The sequence below is a fragment of the Capricornis sumatraensis genome, chromosome 2, assembly GCF_032405125.1.
Source record: "Capricornis sumatraensis isolate serow.1 chromosome 2, serow.2, whole genome shotgun sequence".
NCBI classification, from domain to species: Eukaryota; Metazoa; Chordata; class Mammalia; order Artiodactyla; family Bovidae; genus Capricornis; species Capricornis sumatraensis.
In genome coordinates this window covers 93,708,319-93,732,623 of record NC_091070.1, presented here as the reverse complement: position 1 = coordinate 93,732,623, position 24,305 = coordinate 93,708,319, and the positions used below count along the sequence as shown (strand labels likewise).

The following is a 24,305-nucleotide window of genomic DNA, read 5'->3' as shown; positions in this document are numbered from 1 at the left end:
AATTACTCTAGATTGCCTAATGCCTTTTCCTTATTCTTAAATTCTAACTTAAGGTTCTTTTTTCTCCTAGAGATGAGTAAAGGGAAAAAAACTTTTTTTTTTTTTTTTTTTTAAGAAAAAAGTACTTTGAATCTAATTCCAACTCTAGTTTTCAACTAATTTTGTTCAAAAATTAGTGATTTTTACCTAAGGAATTTCTTTTTAAACTGTATACGATGGAAATGGGTGATATTCTTTTTAAGAAAAGCTTAGAATCAGTGTTTTCTTTGTTAAACAGTTAAAAATATAAATGATAATGTTTCTGACCTTGGTTCTTAGAAACAAAACTAAATGAGATTTGTTTGTCTTTAAAAAGATTGATGGAAACATAATTTATGAAGTATGTACTTCTTAGAATGAAGATGAATTACTGTTCCTGTTTACAATTTAGATAAACCAGGAAAGGAAGTTAATAAGAGTGAGCATGAAAGATCCATCTCTCCACTCCTTTTTGAAGATAGTCCTCCTGATCTGCAGTCCCCAGGAAATCCTTTCCAAGTGAACTTTGAAGAACCAAAAAATCCTCAAATACACCAAAACTCAATTGTTTTTGGAACATCAGCGGAGGAAGTGGTAAAGGAAATTCGTTTCAGAATCGAGCAGAAAACAACCCTCACAGCCAGTGCAGGTACTTAAAAGGATATTGGTGGTTCTGATAGTTATAACTTTCAGACTAGCTAATTCAAATGTACTATTAGTCGTTTCTCGTTATAAAGTGTATAGTTCACAATTTTTACGTGGCCGTTTTTTAATTAACTTCTGACAGTTTGCCTATTTAGAATGCTGTGAACCTATAGATAAATGGGAATTAAGCAGAAACGTCCATGTGTCCAAAGCAAAAACTTACCATAAAGCTCATGTAGCTATCTTTTTCAAAACACAAAATATATTTTAATTGGTTTTGGACATAATACTTTATCAGTTTTCCCTTTGAAGGCTTACAGTACAAAAAAAGGGCCCAGCTGACCGTACAGGATATGGACAAGACAGAAAAAACACCAGCAAGCTGCATAGCAATCTGGGATCATCTGGTAAAGGGAAAAAGAGCTTTCCATCTGTCAGTCACTCATGAGGATATCTCTGTGTCTTAGTGTAGAAACAGATACCCATGAGGACCCTAGATTATTTTAGCAAAGCCATATTATAATTGGGTTGGTCTTTTCTTCCTAGGGCAAAGCTTGAGAATAAGTAATAAATTTTAGAATGATGTGTATAAAAATTGAAATAAACTATTATATTTGAGTATACCTATTTCCAGTTATCTTAATCATTAAGACACCTCGAAATTATAAAACACCTCTCTGAAAAGTGGTTTGCTTTGTGTGCATATAAAGTATGTGCACATTTCATTATCATTGTTTTAAATATACTAGAAACCAGAATCTTTGATTTTTTTTTTTCCTTTATGTGGGTAATCTATACAAAAGATCTTTTCAAAGAGAAAGCTTTCATCCTAAATTATATTCTCAATCTTTTCTATAAGACAGACTATATTCCTACTAAATATAGTAGGAAACTAATATTATCACTTAAACTCAAAAGTTAAACTTTAAGATACCATGGAGATTTAAATATTCCTCATTTCTGCTGCCACAGTGACTAATACAGTTTCTTTTCCTGAAACCATAGCAAGCCTTGAGGAGATAGAGAGTAATCAAATGCATTTTTAAAGTAGCATTCCACATAATTTCAGATTTTTGTATTTAATTTTTTTATGTATTGTTATCACATGTTTTAAAATTATACACGTCATGTTCTTTGAGTCATTGGAGTGTTCTTCTTTAAAGGCATTGCACCCAATACGATGTTAGCAAAAGTATGCAGTGATAAGAATAAACCAAATGGACAATACCAAATTCTGCCTAACAGGCAAGCTGTAATGGACTTCATCAAGGACTTACCCATTAGAAAGGTGAGATTTTATATGACATTTATCCTCTATATATGCCCTCTGATTTCTGAAGAAATAGTTAAAGAGGATTAAGAAGTACGAACTTAGAGTTATTTAAAAAAAAAAAGTCGAGTCTATAGTCAATAATGTTATAACTTTCTATGGGGACAGATGGTTACTAGACTCACTGTGGTGATTGATTTGTAATATATATAAATGTTGAATCACTGTGTTGTACACCTGAAACTAATGGTGTATGTCAACTATAACTTTGATTTTTAAAAATGAAAAGAGAATAAAAAGTCATTTATCCTACCATTCCCTGAGTTTATATGACCACAAAACTCTTTTATAAATGCTTTTTAAAAACTCCATGGAATTTAAAGTTTTTAATTCCCATGTAACACTAGTTTAGGAAATACGGCCACAAATTATTTAAAGCCATTTTCTTGCATGACTTTTGAAACTAGGACATTATTTATACCTTTTATGAGTTATAAAAGGTATGATAAGATTATAGTATCAGTTCTTACCTTAATTTTAAAATGTATTAATGATAAATGTTGACTCTCTTCTAGGTTTCTGGAATAGGAAAAGTTACAGAGAAAATGTTAAAGGCCCTTGGAATTATTACTTGTACAGAACTGTACCAACAGAGGGCGTTACTTTCTCTCCTTTTCTCTGAAACATCTTGGCATCATTTCCTTCATATTTCCCTGGGTCTAGGTTCAACACACCTGGCAAGGTATCTGTACCTATAATATAATCATTCTGCTTTTTCTTTATTGTCTGCTGAAATAACAGTTTTCACCATTGAGATAGAGGCTAGGAGGATAAGATGTTTTAAATTGTTTTAGGCTCAGCTCAGAATATAATTTTTGAATTAGAGTCTAAAGATTGGATATGAGAGAAAAGGAAATGAGGGATAAAGAATCCCTCCTAGGTTGTTGGCTCCAGCAACTGGATAGATGGGTAAGAGGAAGGATGGGTGCTTTCTTTTCTGAACCTGCCTTGTTCTTTGTTCAGAACATAAAAATACTGGTGGTCAGATTGTTGAAGAAAGAAAGATGACTTATGCCCCAGAACTCACTCTCTAAGTAAATAGATGTAATGACTACCTGCATTTCTCCTCTTCTACTGAGTACATTGTGTTAGGCACCGTTCTAGGCACCGGGGATAATAGCAGTAAACAAGATGAAATACTGCCTTCATAAAGTGTGCAGAGTAGTATGGGAAAAAGAAAGTCACCAAGTGAAGAAAGTAAGGCAGAGTAGGGGCATAGAAATTGACTTGTGAGGGTAAGAGGTGGTGCTGGCTGTAGTCCTCCAGTGGTGGAGGTCTGAAGGCGCCAGCCAGGCAAAGACCTCGGAGAAGAGGAAACAACTAGATGAGAAGCCCTGTGTTTTCTCCCTGCTGCTCTTTCCTCCTGGTCTTAAAAAGAATCCCAGAGCTAAAAGGGTACACTGTTCAGCGTGGGTGAAAAGAAGGCACTAAACAAGAATGAGAATTAACACTAAAGTAAACTAAAAGACCCTGAAGGCGGGAGGAGAAGGGGACGACAGAGGATGAGATGTCTGGATGGCATCACCAACTCAATGGACATGAGTTTGGGTGAACTCTGGGAGTTGGTGATGGACAGGGAGGCCTGGCGTGCTGCAGTTCGTGGGGTGACAAAGAGTCGGACACAACTGAGTGACTGGACTGAAACTAAAAGATTACAGAGGAGGTGTATAAAATGTTTGATTAATCAGTTAAATCTGTTAAATCTTACAGAGATTGCAAGGCCTATGCTGTTGCTTTTCTCATCTTCCTGTGCTCCTCATTCTTTCGAATCCAGGTAGCTGACTTTGATCCTGAGTGGATGTAACAAAAGATAAGAGAAAGACATCACAGTACTATAAATAATCCAGTATTTGAAGATTTTGGAAAATAAAACTGTCTTCTTTATTCCAAAAATTACCCTCTTTTTATTTCCATAGTGCTTGAAAACTATACAGTTTTTAATATAACATAGCAGATATTAACCAGTGGTAGAGATGTAGATAATGCTTTTAAGTGAAACTCATGGGTAATTTTTAATAATATAAAATAGCAAACCTACTTTCCTCTCTATCCACATTCTCTGTTTCCCTGGTTTGCTTTATTTTTTTAATCTCTTGTGCTTCTTACTTTCGAATCTGTTCTCTATTTATTTCTGCATTTGTTTTCCTCCACCAAGATAGAAGTTTCTTAAAGGCAGTCACTTGGTCTGTTGTGTTCTTTATTGTATCTCCAAGGCCTAGAACAGTACTCGATTCATAATTGGTTCATGAAATATTTGGAAAATGAATAATCTATGTGTCATTTCAGCTTTTTGCTTTTAACTAGTCCTGTCAGAGCAGCTAGAATCCAACCTAACTAGGTGGTTCAGATCCCCAGTCATCATCCTACTGCCATAGAGCACGTTTTGACTGAGCTTCTACAGAGTGGTATAAGTAATAAATAGGCTAGTATTGATGTGTCCTAGGCCAAAAACTAGATAATCAAACTGTTCAAAATTCAATTATATCTTGTAACTGAAAGCCATTATGCTACCACATTCTGTTGATTTTATCAGTTGTGAGTTTTGATATTCAGGTTTTTAATAGAAACAGTTTATAATATCCTGTTTGCAGATGTGTTCTTTGATAGATATATAGACTTGATCCATCACACATGTAATTCTATTAGCTTACCTATCTACATTCTTTGGTGATAGTTTTTAGATTAAAAAATTCACTGTATTTAATGATGTATAACTTTTAATCCAAAATATTATTGAGATCTGTAAAGGGTAGCTGATCTTAAATCATTTTGGTTGACTAAAAGGAACTCAGTGTTGTTTGGAAAGCAAATAAAAGTCTTTTTATTTTTTTCATTTCAAGGGATGGAGAGAGGAAAAGCATGAGTGTTGAGAGGTAATGTTTTATTACTAATTATTCATAATTTGTATAAATTTAAACTAATTTTTAATGAAATATAACTGAAATTTTAAAAATCTACTTGTAAACCAGATAACAATTTTTAGCAGTTGACACCCCTAAAGTAAATATTCTAGTACAATGCTTTATTATTTTTGCTTGCTATGCTCTCAATAGGAAAAAAGAAAATTAACTGCAGCTTTTCTTTTAATGTCAGTTTTCTTCCTATTCAATGAAAACCAAGAATTTTAGGGTTCCAAATCTTAATTTCTAGGTTTGTTTTTAAGAAAAATAATACTTAGTAGTTAATTTAAGATATGATAATGGAAGTTCTTCCTGAAGTTCTTCAAATACTGGTAAATGACTGAAGGCACCAAGTAGTAAGATCCTGATGAATGAGAGCTTAGAGGTGATCTCATTCAGTGGTTTACAATCCTGTTTGGAAGTCAAATGAAATCTTGATGGAACCTTATTGTCTTGGGATATAAGTCGTTCTCTGAGAAGTCTCTCACTACCTCCTCAAGGAACCACAGTCCCACTAAGACATTTAAGAACCTCGGACCGAGACATCTGTGGTGGTCCAGCGGTTAAGGGTCTGCCTGCCGGGCAGGGGACATGGGTTCCATCCCTCGTTGGGGGAGCTAATATCCCCCGTGCCACAGAGCAGCTAAGCCCATGCACTGCCACTACTGAAGCTGCGCTGCAGCTCCTGAAACCTGAGAGCCTAGAGCCTGTGCTCTGCAACAAGCGAAGCCACCGCAGCGAGACGCTCACGCACCGCAGCTAGAGAGTGGCCCCCACTCGCTGCAGCTAAAGAAAGCCTGCACACAGCAACAGCACAGCAAAAAAAAGAACCTTGGGCCTACTCTAAGGTTGTGTCCATTTTGCACATGTATAATGTGTGATCAGAAAATCTGAATAACTTTTCTAAAACAACGCACTCCGTAAATGACTTGATAAAAATTGCTGTTTCAGGCTGTGATTTACATAAGAGCAATCAAAGGAAAGGACTCCCCTGGTGGCTCAGCGGTAAAGAATCATCCTGCACTGCAGGGCATAAGAGATACAAGTTCAATCCCTGAGTCGGGAAGATTCCCTGGAATAAAGCATGGCAACCCACTCCAGTATTCTTGCCTGGAGAATCCTATGGACAAGGGAGCTGGCAGGCTCCAGTCCATTGGGCCACTAAGGGACAGACATGACTGAAGCTACTCAGCACGCACGCATGCATGCACTCACATATGCAACCAAGGAAAAGAGGGGGGAAAGCTTCAAATGTGAGAGATTGTTGTCCTATTTCCTATTTAATGATTTTTTCCCTCCTATTTTGTCTTCTATTTTGTTATTGAGAACATTGCTTGCTGTATAAGAATATTAACTAATATTACTATTTCTTAAGAAGGGGACAGCAAACCAATAAGAAAAAATGAACAGAGATCCAATTAGTTAGTGGAAGAGAAGGTACAAATGGCTTTACAAACATGTGAAAATAATCCCAGTCTCTTATGTAAGAAGCACAGATTAAAAATTATCTGAGATAGCATTTTTCATTAATCAAGCTGGCAAAGAACACACTCCATTGGCAAAACTATGTGAGTGAAAAAGGTGTTAAGCTCTAAAGGAGAGTGTGCTAGTTGCTAATTAGTGGTTCGGAAGGTCAGAAGTCCTAAAATTAAAGTGTCAGCAGAGTTGCATTCCCTCTAGAGGCTCCAGAGCAGAATCCATTTCCTTACCAAAAGCTTCTAGAGGCCACTTGCATTCTTTGGCTCATGGCACCGTTCTCCATCTTCAGATCCCACAATTTTGTCTTTCTTTGACTCTTACCCTCCTACCTCATAAGGAACCGAGGGATTACACTGAACCTACCTAGATAATCGAGGATCATCACCCCCATTTTGATTTAGCCACATGTGTAAAATTCCTTTCACCATGTAAAGTACTAGATTCTGAGAGATTAGGATTTAGACATCTTTTGGGACCATTATTTTGCCTACCACAGGGAGCAAGTGATTTTGTCTATCAAGATATAGATACTCATGTACTTTGATCCCACTATTCTCTTCATCTAGAGATTCATTCCACAGGTGTCATCACATGTCATTTTACACATATACAAGGTGGTGAATTGCATTTTTTTTATAATAGCAAAAGGTTGGAATTAACCTAAGTTTCTACAAATAGAGGATTGGTTAAATGATCTTACATGTTTAAATTAGGATATCATGCTGCCCTATAAAGGGCTTCCCTGGTAGCTCAGCTGGTAAAGAATCTGCCTGCAATGCAGGAGACCCCAGTTCAATTCCTGGGTCGGGAAGATCCCCTGGAGAAGGGATAGGCTACCCACTCCAGTATTCTTGGGCTCCCCTGGTGGCTCAGCTGGTAAAGAATCTGCCTGCAATTCAGAAAACCTGGGTTCGATCCCAGGGTCAGGAAGGTCCCCTGGAGGAGGGCATGGCAACCCTCTCCAGTATTCACCTGGAGAATCCCTAAGGACAGAGGAGCCTGGCAGGCTGCAGTCCATGGGGTCGCAAAGCGTTGGACATGACTGAGCGACTAAGCACAGCACAGCACAGCTGCCATATAAAAATGAGGAAATTATTTACTTATAGGGAACTCACCAGGATGAATGAGAAAAGTAAAGTGGTAAACAGTGTCTGATATTTTACTATTTATATAGGGGAAGTGTTTGCTTGTTTATAAAAGTATAACATACTTTTTATATGCATACAGTATTCTAGATGAACAAACAATAAATAGGAAGCTGGCAATGTTGGTTGCCACTGGGAAGGAGAACTGGATTGCTGTGAGCAACTGGGTTAGAAGAGGCACTTTTCACTAAATGACTCTTTAGGGTTTGCTCAGGGTTTTTTACTGGTTATCCTGCTCTTTTTAGCATCTTCCTCTTTTTCCTTAATATGACCTTCAACACCCTTGTGCAAATGAACTCACAAGTTCTACATTTAATCTTACCAGCCCATTTCCAATTGTCTATTAAACAACTTTATATAGGGGCCATGAATCAACCCCGTAAATCTACTTGAAGATAATTCTCTTCAGACAATATTCATGCAATAATTGGAATGATGTTCTCATTTGTACTTTCTTAAGACAGTCCTCTGTAACAAAGTCTGTATACCTATATATCCTAATGTTTTGTAAGTTCTTGGGGCATTATCCTTATATGTTGGGGACTTTAATCATCTTTTAAAAATATTATAGAGAACAAATGTACCTTTGCTAATCAGTTTAGCTATAAATAATCTCCCATTATTTAGGAAGATCTTGAATATTTTTACTTAATTATATCTTAGTGTATCTGAAAACTTTATTCAGTACTATAGAAAATGTATCTTAATTCTAGGCCATTTGCATGTACTATATCATTTCTAAATTATCTTGAATTGTAGTTTACTTTGTGCACCCAAATCATTCTTGTCTTTGTAGGACATTCAGTGAGATAAGTAAAGCAGAAGAACAGTACAGCTTGTGCCAAGAACTTTGCAGTGAACTTGCTCAAGATCTGCAGAAAAAGGGACTTAAGGTACTTTATTTTTATGTGGAATTCTTAGTTTTCTAAATTTTTAATAATAAAAAGCAACCTTAAACTGTTTTGCATTTAAAAACAAATTCAGTTCAGTTCAGTTCAGTCGCTCAGTCGTGTCAGATTCTTTGCAACCCCATGAATCGCAGCACGCCAGGCCTCCTTGTCCATCACCAACTCCCAGAGTTCACTCAAACTCACATCCATCGACTAGGTGATGCCATCAAGCCATCTCATCTTCCGTCGTCCCCTTCTCCTCCTGCCCCCAATCCCTCCCAGCATCAGAGTCTTTCCCAATGAGTCAACTCTTCGTATGAGGTGGCCAAAGTATTGGAGTTTCAGCCTCAGCATTAGTCCTTCCAATGAACACCCAGGACTGATCTCCTTTAGAATGGACTGGTTGGATCTCCTTGCAGTCCAAGAGACTCTCAAGAGTCTTCTCCAACACCACAGTTCAAAAGCATCAATTCTTTGGCACTCAGCTTTCTTCACAGTCCAACTCTCACATCCATACATGACCACTGGAAAAACCATAGCCTTGACTAGATGGACCTTTGTTGGCAAAGTAATGTTTCTGCTTTTGAATATGCTGTCTAGGTTGGTCATAACTTTCCTTCCAAGGAGCAAGCGTCTTTTAATTTCATGGCTGCAGTCACCATCTGCAGTGATTTTGGAGCCCAAAAAAATAAAGTCTGACACTGTTTCCACTGTTTCCCCATCTATTTCCCATGAAGTGATGGGACCAGATGCCATGGTCTTCATTTTCTAAATGTTGAGCTTTAAGCCAACTTTTTCACTCTCCTCTTTCACTTTCATCAAGAAGCTCTTTAGTTCTTCTTCACTTTCTGCCAAAAGGGTGGTGTCATCTGCATATCTGAGGTTATTGATATTTCTCCTGGCAATCTTGATTCCAGCTTGTGTTTCTTCCAGTCCAGCGTTTCTCATGATGTACTCTGCATATAAGTTAAATAAGCAGGGTGACAATATACAACCTTGACATACTCCTTTTCCTATTTGGAACCAGTCTGTTGTTCCATGTCCAGTTCTAACTGTTGCTTCCTGACCTGCATACAGATTTCTCAAGAGGCAGGTCAGGTGGTCTGGTATTCCCATCTCTTTCAGAATTTTCCACAGTTGATTGTGATCCACACAGTCAAAGGCTTTGGCATAGTCAATAAAGCAGAAATAGATGTTTTTCTGGAACTCTCTTGCTTTTTCCATGATCCAGCAGATGTTGGCAATTTGATCTCTGGTTCCTCTGCCTTTTCTAAAACCAGCTTGAACATCTGGAAGTTCACGGTTCACATATTGCTGAAGCCTGGCTTGAAGAATTTTGAGCATTACTTTACTAGCATGTGAGATGAGTGCAGTTGTGCAGTAGTTTGAGCATTCTTTGGCATTGCCTTTCTTTGGGACTGGAATAAAAAGAGTTCTTATCCTCAGTAGAGACAAATTGAATTCTGACCCTTAACTGAAACCTGTGATGAGGTCATTTTATGAGGAGCAACTTACAAGGCTGGAGTGACTACAATATATTTCCAGAGGAGTTTATATTACGTTGGGAGTACATTTGAATAAGTTCAAAATCAGAGTTATATTGGCACTAAACAATAAGGCAAAGAGAAGGATTTCTCTAGAACTGTACTTTTTAAAATGCCTTTCCAATTATCGTTTAATGTCACAGTCAGGTAGACAGTGACTTAGTGGAATAGGCATTTTGTTTCAAGGCCTTAATCCAGGTTGCTTAATACATTGAGAACAAAACCTGGAAGTCTTTGAACTTTGTGTTTTATAATATTCACTCACAACGACCTATGTTTAGTATTTTTCCAACACTCTCAAAACAGAGGTGGAGTTATTACAAAGTGTAATACAAAAGCATTAATAAGTTAATACAAAGAAAGGGCCATCTGATGAATATTTTCTTATAATTCTTCTCTATTATACCTTAAATATAAAGAGAGTTCTTTTTAAAAAAAAATTAAATGAACTTTTAATTTTAGAATCATTTCAGATTTATAAAATAGTTACAAAGAAAATATCGAGACTTCCAGTTTACCCAGTTTCCCTCATTGTTAACATCTTATATTATCATAGTGTACGTTTCTACAGTACAGAATAAAGTTAACAGAAATGACCAGTTAACTTTGCCCTTTATATAAAAGTCTTTCATAAAAAATCAGGTGGGGAGGAAAGTAATAATTACTGACTAAAATGGGATTTTTAGATTACTTATGGATTTTATTTATTCTTTATGACTATATTCATTACCATGTTTTGTAAATAATTGATTATACTTCCATACTCTCTGTACATAAGAGACCTTTCTGAATTTTTCTAACATGTAAAGAACTTTTTTTCTAGAAGTTAAAGAGCTATATAAAATAATGTATTCTGTTTGTTACAGGGTAGAACTGTTACCATTAAGCTAAAGAATGTGAATTTTGAAGTAAAAACTCGTGCCTCTACAGTTTCAGCTGTTGTGTCAACTGCAGAAGAAATATTTGTTATAGCTAAAGAACTGCTAAGAACAGAAATTGATGCTGATTTTCCACATCCCTTGAGATTAAGACTTATGGGTATAACTTTTACTGTTTTTCGTTAAAATCTGCCAGACATTTCCAAAGAGTCAATTTGAGAGGTAGTCTCACCTCCATTTCACTTCTTGGACCCATTCAGGGAGTTGTATTTCTTCTACTTCCATTTTGCTTGATACTTAGAACCTGATGCATGTGAAGCCATGATCACTAGTTTAATTCCTGTAAGAATCAGTTAGAGTCATTCTTTTCCTTCAATACTTACTGAAATCCTTGGGGTTAGGCATTTTTCACAATTTTAAACTTCAAATTTTAGAAAGCAAATTCAGTACATGTTGAGTATATTGTGTAATACTCTTTTGGGATCTGAGGCAGCACTTTATGATCAAACATTTTATTATTTCTGTAGCAAAACAAAAAATATTCACACTGAGTTGTAAAGACTCTAAATAGCTTCACATCAATCTTGTCATCAGTTACCATTTGTTGCTGACAATTTTCAGAGCTCTTAGATTTCAGAATTACAGAGAGAGGATTGTGGCACTATAAAACCACATTTCTATCCATCATGGGGTAAAAAAGACAAACCACGTTTCCAAAGTGAACAAGTGAGAGAATGTTTAGGGATAAGCACTCCAGATGCCAACTTTACTGCTAAGAATGGGGGTCATCAGCCATACTTTCACATATGAAAGATAGCACACATGGAAGTCAGTTTGAATATAGTATGTTAACTAAAAAAGCTAAAGAGTAGATGTTAATAGCAGCTTTATTTATAATTACCAAAACTTGGAAGCAACCAAGATAGTAGGTGAATGGAGATTATGGTACATCCAGACAACAGAATATTATTCAGCACATAAAAGAAGTGATCTATTGGGATAGAGGATGGGGGAGAATAGAAGAAAGGTAATGAGCTGTCAAATGATGAAAAGACATGGAGGATACTTAAATGTATATTTTTAACTTAAAGAACCAATGTGAAAGGCTACAATGCTGTATGATTCCAATATAGGAAATTCAAAAATTTCAAAAATTTCCAATATAGGATAAAGCAAAATGGTAGAGATCTGAAAAGATCAGTGGTTGTCAAGGGTGGGGTGGGGGGGCTGGGCAGAGCACAGAGGATTTCTAGGGCAGAGAAACTATTCTGTATGGTGCTATAATGGTGGACACATGTCATTATACCTTTGTTAAAATCCAGACTGTACAACACCAGAGTGAACTGTGATGTAAACTGTGGACTATGAATAATAATGCCGTCTCAGTGTAGGTTCATTGGTTGTAACAGCTGTTCCACTCTGGTGGAAGGTGTTGATTGTGGAGGAGTTTGTGCATGTGTGGACGCAGGGTATATATGAGAACTCTCTGTACTTTATATTCAGCTTTGCTGAGAACCTAAAATTATTCTAAAACATAGAGCCTATTGCAAAAAAGGAGCTAAAGAATCAATGCAATAGACTCCAATTAGTTACTCAGTATTTAATGGTATCGTGAGTCACATATTAATGGAAAGACCTATATATGTATATAATCATGCTAACTCCAATAGATATTTACTATTTAGTATACCCAGCATTATAAAGAGAGTAAATTTCTATTCATAATACCACCTTTGGAAAAGTATCCTTTAATTCAGAGAATATGCAGTATTGCTTATTATTTTTGGCTAAACAGGCTTTTTAATAAGTGTCACAATACTATTACGCAAAATGTCTTTATGCTTTACAGTTGAGTTGGTTTTGTTGAATTGGAAATGGATTAATTATGGTTGGTTTAATTTAGGGGTGCGGCTCTCTGGTTTTCCCAATGAAGAGGAGAAGAAACACCAACAAAGGAGCATTATTGGCTTCTTACAGCCTGGAAACCAAGCCCTTCCAGCCACCGGGTGTATACTAGAGAAAACTGACAAAGATCAGTTTCTAAAACCTGCACAAATGTCTCATAAGAAGAGTTTCTTTGATAAAAAACGATCTGAAAGGAAAGCAAGCCCTCAAGACACATTTACATGTGAAACCATAAATAAACAAAGTTTGCAAACATCACAGTCATTCCAAGTTTTAAACAAGAAGATGAGTGAGAATTTAGAAACAGTGGAGAAATCACATAACTGTCAGACATTTATCTGTCCTGTTTGCTTTAGGGAGCAAGGAAGCATCAGTCTGGAAGCCTTCAATAAACATGTAGATGCATGTCTTGATGGACCTTCCATCAGTGGAAACTCCAAAATGTCCTCATGTTCCCACGCTTCCTCTACAGAAGTAAACGAGAAAGAAAGTGTATGTGATTCTGTGTCTCTCTGTGAGAAGCAGGGTTATGAAACCCACCAGAAGAATACAGAGATCACGTCAGTAGATCCTGTAGAGATGGTAGAGACTACCAGTAAACCATCAAATACAGAAGATACAAGTGCTTTAAGTAATAAGCCCAGCGAAGAGGAATGTTCTGGTCTTTCGAGCAAATCATTTAATATGGAACACTGTCCTCAGAATTCTTGTACTGTTTCATTGGAAAATGAAGATGTTGGGTCATTAAGAAGGCAAGAATCCCCCCAACCTAATTTATATGAAGTAATCAGTGACCAAGTTCTAGTTTGTCCTGTTTGTAACCTGGAACAAAAGACTTCGGATCTTACCCTATTCAATGTGCATGTAGATGTTTGCTTAAATAAAGGCATTATCCAGGAACTGAGAAAGGATAAGATTAATCCATGTAACCAACCCAAAGAAAGCACCAAAAGTACTGGTGAGTTTATGGGTTTTTTTTAAGAGCTTGATTTTCTAGGAATGTTTTATTAAAATTCAGATTGCTATTAAATCTAAAACATATACCTTTAAAGGGATAGTTTGTGTATGTTGCCACTTAGGAAAATGTTAGTTACCTTACCATGGGCTAGAATTAGCTGAAGCCATTAGATTTGAAATTTGGGGAAATCTTTGGTTTAGGCTTGACTTAGCACAGAGTGAACTTAAAGGTTTAGGGAACTGAGTGATCTAATCCGAAAAGAAACTCCAGAGAACGTTTGCCAAGGCACAGTGGTAAATTAACTATAATTATATGGCCAGAAATCCTCCTTAACTTGTTTCCTGGTAGTTCTGACTCTGACCCAGCTTCCAAATTAGCTGCAATGCTAATGAAATAAGTAAATTACAAAGAAATTATTTATAAATTCAAACTATGTAGTCCTAAAGAGATTTTTATTATCTTTACTCAGTTAACTTTAACTCTTTAAATCTTTAGGAACCGTTTTTACTATTTCATGTTATTCATTATGCGTTATCTTCCCTCTAAAGATAACTCAGGCAAAGTGCAGAAGACTGGAAACAAAGCAAAAAGGTATGGCTAATTTGAGTTTTAATAAAGCTGGCCAAGAAATTGCTATATTTTGAAGTCTGATTTTTAGGAAATGTTAAAATTTGCTTGTATAAATCATTAAGTAAAAGTTTTAAAACCAGTTATTTGCATAAGCAATTTTAAAAAATCTCTTCATGGGTTTGACTTTGTGCTTTTCTGTTGTTGTTATTGTTCTTCTTCGTGCATTTTAATAACGTGCTCTGTTTTATTCCAGGCCAGGATCGCTGACAAAGTACTCAGCATCAAAGAAAACAAAACCAAACAACCCCAGACACACTCTTGATATATTTTTTAAATGAATGTTGAACACTTTATCCATTTTTGATTGAAACTTGTTATTTTATAATAACTGGATGTATTCTTCCCTGTTTCAAGCTTACAGATTCATTTAGTGAAAAAGCAAGTACAATAATCCCTTTGTATAAATTTGGAATATATACTAATTTACTTCTGTATACTTCTTTTGATAACAATGAGAATTTCACTTTCAGTTATACTTCAGTTAGATAATTCTGTTAGAGATAATTTTAAAATGAAAAGTTGGGAATGAGATCAGGAAGTGATTTCTTTATTATGTTTTATAGTGAATATAAAAACATATTTATAAGGGCTTTCAGAGGTTCAGGTAAAACTATCATAGCATAAGAATTTTTTAGCACTTAAACACTTTGTTGGCACTGGATGCTCTGCTTGATCTTAGTATCTTCAACAACTTTGAATAATTATTTTTAGCTCCTAGTATCTTCAGATACCTCATGAGAATTCGTTACTAATATTTATCATAAGTCCTATGAAGAGTATTAGCTTAGCAGAGTTAGCCTGCATGCTTTTGTTACCTTCAGGAAAATAATATCACAGTATTATTTTCTGTGTTAAAAGAACTTTTGTTTAAAATATGCTTATTCATTTTATTTTTTTAATTTAAAATTTCTTTATCCAATGATAAGCACTTATTCACTTTAAAAAATGTTTAAGATTCAAGGTCATTATTTTATCAAGGACTTTTAAATGGCAATATTTCATTTCTTGGCAGTTGTATTTGTACTTTACACAGATCTGTAAAAAAAAGAATTAATTGTACACTCTATTTTTATCATGGTCTTCTAGAGAAGAATGTGCAGTTCAAAAGATTAATGTGTTTTAAACACCTCATTTATCTTAGTTCTATTTCTATCATGTTTTTATTAATATTCATGAAAGAAGACAGCTTAACAATTGTTAGCTTAAGTAGTTGCTCCAAATGCTGTCATGGTATCAAGAGTTTTTATGAGAAATAAAACAATTATTTAATAGAAACATACAAATGGGACCCCCTGTCTATTTCTGCTTTAAGGAACTGAATCCTTTATTCTCATATTTTTGTTTCTTCTTTTCATATTTTATAGCTCATTACCCTAATTGTATAAAGACATAATGTTTTAGGAATAGTGTAAATGAGGATCTCACACCACCTTTGGCCAAAGTGGTAATTTGACTTTAAATAACTAGATAGTTTAAAATTAGGCTTAGTGTTTATTAGAATACCAATTTCATGCCTAATATTATTGTATGCTGTGATGAATATCTAGTTACAGAACTGTGATTCTTGATCATGTGATTTACTTACATTAATTCTCTACAAAATTAAGTTCAATGAAGCACTGATTTATTGTATTGAGAAGTAAATAACACCATATTCTTTTCTATTTTAAGTTTATTTTTATTGATTTTTCAACATTAGAGTAAATACTAAATTATTTTCATTTAGATTGTTCATTTAATGAAATGTTATCATTTAGTAATATTTAATAAAAATTTCAAATGAAACTTTAAATGTTTAATTTTTTAGCCATAGAAATGGTTTCCTTACTTTTTCACTCTTTTCCTACCTCTGTTACTTTCAGTCTTATTTTCTTTGCCTAGAATTTTCTCCACATCCTTTTCTGTTTTATCTAATAATCCAACTCATTTTATTATAATTTTGTTTGGGGGACATTAAAAAAAAACCCAGCAAAACCACAAAGAATAAGCACCTATAATCTTACCTTTGTGGAGGGTGATAATATAGGGAGCCACTTGGGAGAACACATTTGCAACACATATAATTTACAGAATACTAGTATTCAGAATGTATATAACCCAGAATACACAAAAGATTCCTATGAATCAGTAAGAAAAAGACAACCAATAGAAATTTGGTCAAAAGCCTTTAAATGGCACTTTACATAGAAATCCAGATATCCAAGAAACATGAAAACATCCTCAGCCATTTTAGTAATGGGGAAATGGCGGAAAAAAAACCTCAAAGAGACATTATAGCATCTCTCCCAGATACGTAAGAATGAAAGGGTCTAATGGTTGTTTTGATGATGATGTGGAGCAATATGAACTCCTTGAAAAAAGTATTTAATTATGTATATGGCTGCGCCGGATCTTAGTTGCAGCACTCAGGATCTCAGTCTTCGTTGCGGCACGTGGAATCTTTATTTGCTGCAAGCGTGTAGGCTCTAGCTCCCTGGCCAGAGAGGGAAGCCAGGCCCGCTGTGTTAGGAGCTCAGAGTCGGAGCCCCTGGACCACCAGGGAAGTCCCTGTGAGCTCTTCTTACTCTGAAAACAACCTCTTTGGAAAACAGTCGGCCCTTCCGTGGTAGCTCTGAAGATGTGTGTACTCAATGTGTAGCTGCATTCCTGTACATATGCTGGTTGTCTTCCATGTGCCCTCCTGATTGATTCTGTGCCCTTCAGCCTGCGCTACATCCAGCGAGGCATCATGGCAGCAAGAAGCCACTGCACAAGGTTTCAAGGGAAAACGAGGAGGTTGGGTATTTCTTCTCTCATATAGCTTTCCGAAGCTGGTCAAGTCCCTTGAACAAAGGTCACAACCTCTTCATATCTTCATATGTCATTCTCTGCTCTCTCCCTCTCCAGGCTCTGACAATCCTTTCCTTACCCTCACCCTTTTACCCTACAAGGTGGCAACAGAGTCTTGCCCTTATGAGCCCTCCAGGTGCTGCCCTATCTTTTGTGCTTTCCTCACACCCTGCCCAGGTGGCGCTAGTGGTAAAGAACCCGCCTGCCAATGCAGAGAAATAAGAGATGCAGTTGGATCCCTGGGTTGGAAAGATACCCTGAAGGAGGTCATGGCAACCCACTCCAGTATTTTTGCCTGGAGAATCCCATGGACAGACGAGCCTGGCGGGCTATAGTCCATGGGGTCACAAAGAGTCGGACACGACTGAAGCGACTTAGCACAGCACGCACAACCTGCCCACACTTTTGTAAATGGTCCCCTTTTTAAAACTCATCTCAAAATACAAGGTTTCTTTTTTTTCCTGCCAGGACCGTAACTGATACAATGTCTTGGGATAACTATTGAACATGTTTTTAGGAAGCATTTGCGAGGTTACACATAGCAGCACTGTAATAACAAAAAAATATGGAAATAAGCCTAATAGTCAACATTGATAGACTAAATTCTACCATTGTATTTTCATGTAGATTCAAAGAAAAGAATTCTACACATTAGTGAAAATGAAAGAATAGGCAATCAGAAGGTGGATGAATATCACAAACATAATGTGGAGCAACAGAAGCAAATCATAGAAGGATGCCATCAGCAAGATTCCATGCATGTAGTTCAAAACAGTGTATAGCGCTTTAAGAATATATTCGTATAAATCAAATTATAAACAGAACTATTGTCCCCAAGATAGAATAATGACCTTCTGTGGGGAGAAAAGGGGATGTGATTGAGGAATGCACATGGAGCTGCTGAAACACTGCCAGTGCTCTATTGTCTTGGGTGGTGACTGTGGGTGTTTACTTCTAAAATCTTATCTAAATTGTACATATATATTTTATATACTCTTGTTCATAAATGACCTATATCACAAGTTTTTTAAAAAGTCAGTGCTCGCTTCGGCAGCACATATACTAAAATTGGAACGATACAGAGGAGATTAGCATGGCCCCTGCGCAAGGATGACACACAAGTTCATGAAGCGTTCCATATTTTACTACCTTATGACCCAGCAATCCCACTGCTGGGCATACACACCGAGGAAACCAGAATTGAAAGAGACACATGTACCGCAATATTCATCGCAGCACTGTTTATAATAGCCAGGACATGGAAGCAACCTAGATGTCCATCAGCAGATGAATGGATAAGAAAGCTGTGGTACATATACACAGTAGAGTATTACTCAGCCATTAAAAAGAATACATTTGAATCAGTTCTAATGAGGTGGATGAAACTGGAGCCAATTATACAGAGTGAAGTAAGCCAGAAAGAAAAACACCAATACAGTATACTAACGCATATATCGGAGAAGGCAATGGCACCCCACTCCAGTACTCTTGCCTGGAAAATCCCATGGACAGAGGATCCTGGAAGGCTGCAGTCCATGGGGTTGCTGAGGGTCGGATACGACTGAGCAACTTCACTTTCACTTTTCACTTTCATGCATTGGAGAAGGAAATGGCAATCCACTCCAGTGTTCTTGCTGGGAGAATCCCAGGGACGAGGGAGCCTGGTGGGCTGCCATCTATGGGGTCGCGCAAAGTCAGACACGACTGAAGTGACTTAGCAGCAGCAGCAGCAGCAGGAACGCATATATATGGAATTTAGAAAGATGGTAATGATAACCCTGTATGCAAGACAGCAAAAGAGACACAGATGTATACAACAGTCTTTAGGACTCTGTGGGAGAGGGAGAGGGTGGGATGATTTGGGAGAATGGCATTGAAACATGTATAATATCATATATGAAATGAATCGCCAGTCCAGGTTCGATGCATGATACTGGATGCTTGGGGCTGGTGCACTGGGATGACCCAGAGGGTTGGTAAGGGGAGGGAGGTGGGAGGGGGGTTCAGGATGGGGAACATGTGTATACCTGTGGCGGATTCATGTTGATGTATGGCAAAACCAATACAATATTATAAAGTAATTAACCTCCAATTAAATTTATATTAAAAAAATAAAAAATGTCAGAAACTTCTTTCTTTATTGAGGTGAAATTTTCTTCCATCTCTGCAGGTATTTGCCTCAATAGAGAAAAGGTACATTTCTCTCTGCTAGGACTTTGCTGAACACAGCCGGAAAGAGCCATCCCTTATCAACATTTTCAGTTTTTCTCCTAGCATTTCCCCTAATGCTACAACCACAGCAGAATGTGGTCTACTCTCCAGGGTCAAATTGTCAAAGTTGACCAAACAATTTGTTATCTCCAAACAAGTCACCATCTTTCCAGCCTATGAAATGTGTCCCCATTCCTCAAAGTCCCTCCCTTAAACACTAAGTCAGTTCTGTATATTGGGTTTTGTTTCAGCACCCTACTTTTTAGCATCACTTCAGAATTTCATTTCAGCTGTGAGTTACAGAAACCCAATCTGTTTCTTAAAAAAAAAAAAATCAGTTCTAGTTTTCCCATGAAACATGAATTTCATTGGTTAGCGTTAGCTCAGTAATTCAAAGATAGGTTCACAGTCTAATTTTCTTGGCCTCACATGGCCAGCTTCTGGTCACAAGATGGATGGGCTTTTCCATGTCCAGCCTTAACACATGAGTTCCAGGTAGGAAGACAAGGAAGCGAAAAGGATAAAAGGGCAATGAGTCTGTCCCACTTTAAGGAGCTTTCCTGGAAGCCCTATGTAACAATTTCCACTTCCATCTCATTGGCCAAACTGTCACATGGCTTCCTCATACTAAAGGGAACCTGGAAATGTAATTTTTAGCAAGACACATTGCTACACCCAAACAAAAGCAGGTTCTGTTAGTAAACTGTCTCACCTATAAAAAACTGTATAAATCATCCCATTTAATGGTGACAGTTTAGAAGCACTCCTTAAGAATAACACAAGGGTATCCTCTGTTGTTTTGCTGGAGTCAATTCAATAAATAAGATGAATTAAAAACTGGGAACAAAAATAAAACTTTATTGTCAGATGTGTTTGTATTTTTTAAAATCTACATTTAATAAAGGAGTTCAAGGTTATGGCTACAAGATCAATGTACAAAATCAAGAGCATTCCTGTATAACAATAATAGCAAATTAGGACATGTAATAAACAATCTCTTTCATGATAATAATCTATAAGGGACCTATAGGGTCTGGGGAGGTGGGGAGGTGTCATCTATCAGAATTTGTTGAGTACTTTAAAACTACCAAATATTACTGAAAGACAAACAGTATGTCTGAGGAAATTAAAGAGTGATCCTAGTCAGGAAGAATAGCTATTTTAGAGATAACTATTCTCCCCTAATTCTGTAAGTTCAATAAAACTCAAAACAAAACTTCTCATGGTTCTTCTTAGAAGTTGTTAAGTAGATCCTAAATTTCATATGAAAGAGCAAAGGCCCAAGAATAACAAGGTAGAACGACAGGCCCTAGTACATATCAACATTTATTAACGAGCTGTAGTAATTAATACCATATACTAATAGAGTGGTATTACTACTACTGAATTGGAAAGACTGATGCTGAAGCTGAGGCTCCAATATTTTGGCCAATTGATGCAAAGAGCTGACTCATTGGAAAAGACCCTGATGTTGGGAAAGATTGAGGGCAGGAGGAGAAGGGGGTGGCAGAGGATGAGATGGTTAGATAGCATCACTGACTCCATGGACATGAGCTTGAGCAAACTCCAGGGGACAGTGAAGGATGGGGGAAGCCTGACGTGCTATAGTCCATGGGGTCACAAAGAGTTGGACACAACTTAGTGACTTAACAACAGCAACAATAGAGTAGTACTGGCATGGATATATACATTTCAGACAACTCAGTACAAAAAGTATCTGCTATTTAATAAACGGTGCCTGAGGTGCTGCTGTCCATGAGGTTGCAAAGAGTCAGGCACAACTTAGCAACTGAACAAATTGGGCCTAAACTCTGACCTTCCAACTGATTTCTCAGCTTTTCCTGCTCTAAACCATTTTGTGCATTTATTGCACATTAGCCACAAATGACGTTTTCGTAATGTCACCATTATGTTAGAAACAAAAGATATCAAAAGCTCTCAGCTCTGTCCAGGATCAGCGGGAGTTGAGAAAAAAGGTAGGATTTTCAGCATATGATGATTTCTGTGGTGCAAACGGGCTTCCCTGGTGGCTCAGCAGTAAAGAAAACACCTGCAGTGCAGGAGACACTGGTTTGATCCCTGGGTCAGGAAGATCCCCTGGGGAGGAGAACATGGCAACCCACTCCAGTATTCTTGCCTGGAGAATCTCATGGACAGAGGAGCCTGGCAGGCTACACAATCCATGCAGTGGCATAGAGTCGGACATGACTGGAGTGACCAAGCGCGCATGTGTGTGCAAATTCCATGACAGATTTCAAGCTATTGACATGATGTCAATCAGCTCACAAAATTCCTAAAAATTTAACAATCGGCTCTTGGTTGCCAGTACAAATGAGCTCCTACAAATCACTGTCCTTGATGCACACTAAACTCAGGTTTGACGTTCAAGGACACTGAAGTCACACAGCATAGCTTGTAGTTTCCTCAATAAATCAAGCTGCTTCTCCCTTCTGGTCTCGTGGTCAGTTGCTCCCTCTCTCCAGAATGTGCTTCCTGAATGCCCCTTCGCCCTCTACATACACAATAAACATACATGACCATTCATCACAATTAGCCCAAGGATCACCATTCAGCCCAGGGACCACTTTCAGGAAATGGTCCCTGCGCTCTAGGAAAACTGATCAGTCACTCCTTTGTGCCCCTGTTTCTGAAACGTTCTTTGCTGTGACTTTGCTGTGGTCTCTCTCTACTGGGTTGTAGGCTGCTAGAGACGCTGTCTCTCTCGTGAACTCTAAGCACGAAGCACAAAGCCTGGCACTTAACAGACGTTAACTATTATTTGTTGACATATAAATGAATAAATAATATTTGTCCAAAGACTGATGTCTGTTACTATCTTACCATATTTTCTTTGGAAAGACAGGGTGATGGCTGACATAGACAGCTGCACTCAAGCTGGGCCATAGGGATGGGCATTCCAGAAATAGGGAACCGCATTTCTTTCCCTTTATTGGGTAGGGGCTTGTTTTAGAAATGTTTTATTACTCTGTTCTTTCAAGGTAGCTTGGAAATATTTGGAAAAAGGCTCAAAATATGACCATTAACCTAGGGCTTAAAAAAAATGCTTTTTGAGGAAATATCTCATTTTGAAAAGTGTATCTGGTGCTGATTTTTTTCCCATTTTGAAAAGCAATTATATGTTAGAGCATTGCTGGTGCTGGTAGGATGTCCGTGGACTTCACAGAGAGGTGGCGTTTATACCCCTGGAGCAAAAACTGTTTTATTGGTTGGATCATTAAGGGATAATCACCTTTGCTTTGTAAGACACAGTTGAATTACCAGTTGTTCAAGAAAAACTCAAAAGACATTATAGGGAGTATTGAAAACATGATCACATTTATTAAATCATAATATTGGACTGTTCCGCTTACAAGTGTGAGGTAATTCATTTTCTAAAATTGTTGCTATCTACGGAAGGCTCAGGGAGACAGAAGATAATTCAGAGGCAAATAGTTTATACCCTTGCCATCTAATCGCAGTCTCTTAAGTTTGTCATTATTTCAAACTCATATATACCTACGTATACATATGCATGTGAAGTGAAGTGAAGTGAAATGAAGTCGCTCAGTCGTGTCCAACCCCTTGCAACCCCATTGACTGTAGCCTACCAGGCTCCTCCGTCCACGGGATTTTCCAGGCAAGAGTACTGGAGTGGGTTGCCATGCATCAGTTCAGTTCAGTTCAGTCGCTCAGTTGTGTCCGACTCTTTGCGACCCCATGAATTGCAGCACGCCAGGACTCCCTGTCCATTACCATCTCCCGGAGTTCACTCAGACTCACGTCCATCCAGTCTGTGATGCCATCCAGCCATCTCATCCTCGGTCGTCCCCTTCTTCTCCTGCCCCCAATCCCTCCCAGCATCAGAGTCTTTTCCAATGAGTCAACTCTTCTCATGAGGTGGCCAAAGTACTGGAAGTTCAGCTTTAGCATCAGTCTTTCCAAAGAAATCCCAGGGTTGATCTCCTTCAGAATGGACTGGTTGGATCTCCTTGCAGTCCAAGGGACTCTCAAGAGTCTTCTCCAACACCACAGTTCAAACGCATCAATTCTTTGGCGCTCAGCCTTCTTCACAGTCCAATTCTCACATCCATACATGACCACTGGAAAAACCATAGCCTTGACTAGACGGACCTTAGTCGGCAAAGTAATGTCTCTGCCTTTGACTATACTATCTAGGTTGGTCATAACTTTCCTTCCAAGGAGTAAGCATCTTTTAATTTCATGGCTGCAGTCACCATCTGCAGTGATTTGGGGGCCCAAAAAAATAAAGTCTGACACTGTTTCCACTGTTTCCCCATCTATTTCCCATGAGGTGATGGGACCGGATGCCATGATCTTCGTTTCCTGAATGTTGAGCTTTAAGCCAACTTTTAAGCCATCTATGCCATGCATAGATGTACATATACCTACTTTGTTTTGGGGGGCTCCAAAATCACTGCAGACGGTGTTTGCAGCCATGAAAATGCTTGTTTTTTGGAAGAAAAGTTATGACCAACCTAGACAGCATATTAAAAAGCAGAAACATTACTTTGCCAACAAAGGTCCGTCTAGTCAAAGCTATGGTTTTTCCAGTAGTCATGTAAAGATGTGAGAGTTGGACTATAAAGAAAGCTGAGTGCTGAAGAATTGATGCTTCTGAACTGTGGTGTTAGAGAAGACTCTTGAGAGTTCCTTGGACTGCAAGGAGATCCAACCAGTCCATCCTAAAGGAAACCAGTCCTGAATATTCATTGGAAAGACTGATGCTGAAGCTGAAACTCCAATACTTTGGTCAACTGTTGTGAAGAATTGACTCATTGGAAAAGACCCTGATGCTGGGAAAGATTGAAGGGGGGAAGAGAAGGGGACGACAGAGGATGAGATGGTTGGATGGCATCACTGACTCAATGGACATGAGTTTGAGTAAACTCCGGGAGCTGGTGAGGGACAGGGAGGCCTGGAGT

At 37.6% G+C, this 24,305-nt stretch overlaps 1 protein-coding gene and 1 non-coding gene across 2 annotated transcripts in view; both read left to right on the top strand.

Annotated features, from left to right (window-relative positions):
* POLK (DNA polymerase kappa) overlaps window positions 1-15,984 on the top strand; it is an 83,744-nt gene extending 67,760 nt beyond the window's left edge. The window contains exons 7-15 of the mRNA XM_068966614.1: window positions 431-667; window positions 1,827-1,951; window positions 2,509-2,675; window positions 4,834-4,866; window positions 8,314-8,410; window positions 10,818-10,989; window positions 12,733-13,692; window positions 14,241-14,283; window positions 14,516-15,984. Of these exons, the coding sequence (XP_068822715.1) occupies window positions 431-667; window positions 1,827-1,951; window positions 2,509-2,675; window positions 4,834-4,866; window positions 8,314-8,410; window positions 10,818-10,989; window positions 12,733-13,692; window positions 14,241-14,283; window positions 14,516-14,600 (1,919 nt within the window). The 3' untranslated portion in view covers window positions 14,601-15,984. The remainder of the gene's footprint in view (window positions 1-430; window positions 668-1,826; window positions 1,952-2,508; window positions 2,676-4,833; window positions 4,867-8,313; window positions 8,411-10,817; window positions 10,990-12,732; window positions 13,693-14,240; window positions 14,284-14,515) is intronic.
* Window positions 15,985-18,189: 2,205 nt separating this feature from the next.
* LOC138074644 (U6 spliceosomal RNA) lies at window positions 18,190-18,296 on the top strand. Its single transcript, XR_011144475.1, has one exon. It is a non-coding gene; the product is annotated as a U6 spliceosomal RNA (small nuclear RNA).
* The last annotated feature ends 6,009 nt before the right edge of the window (window positions 18,297-24,305 follow it).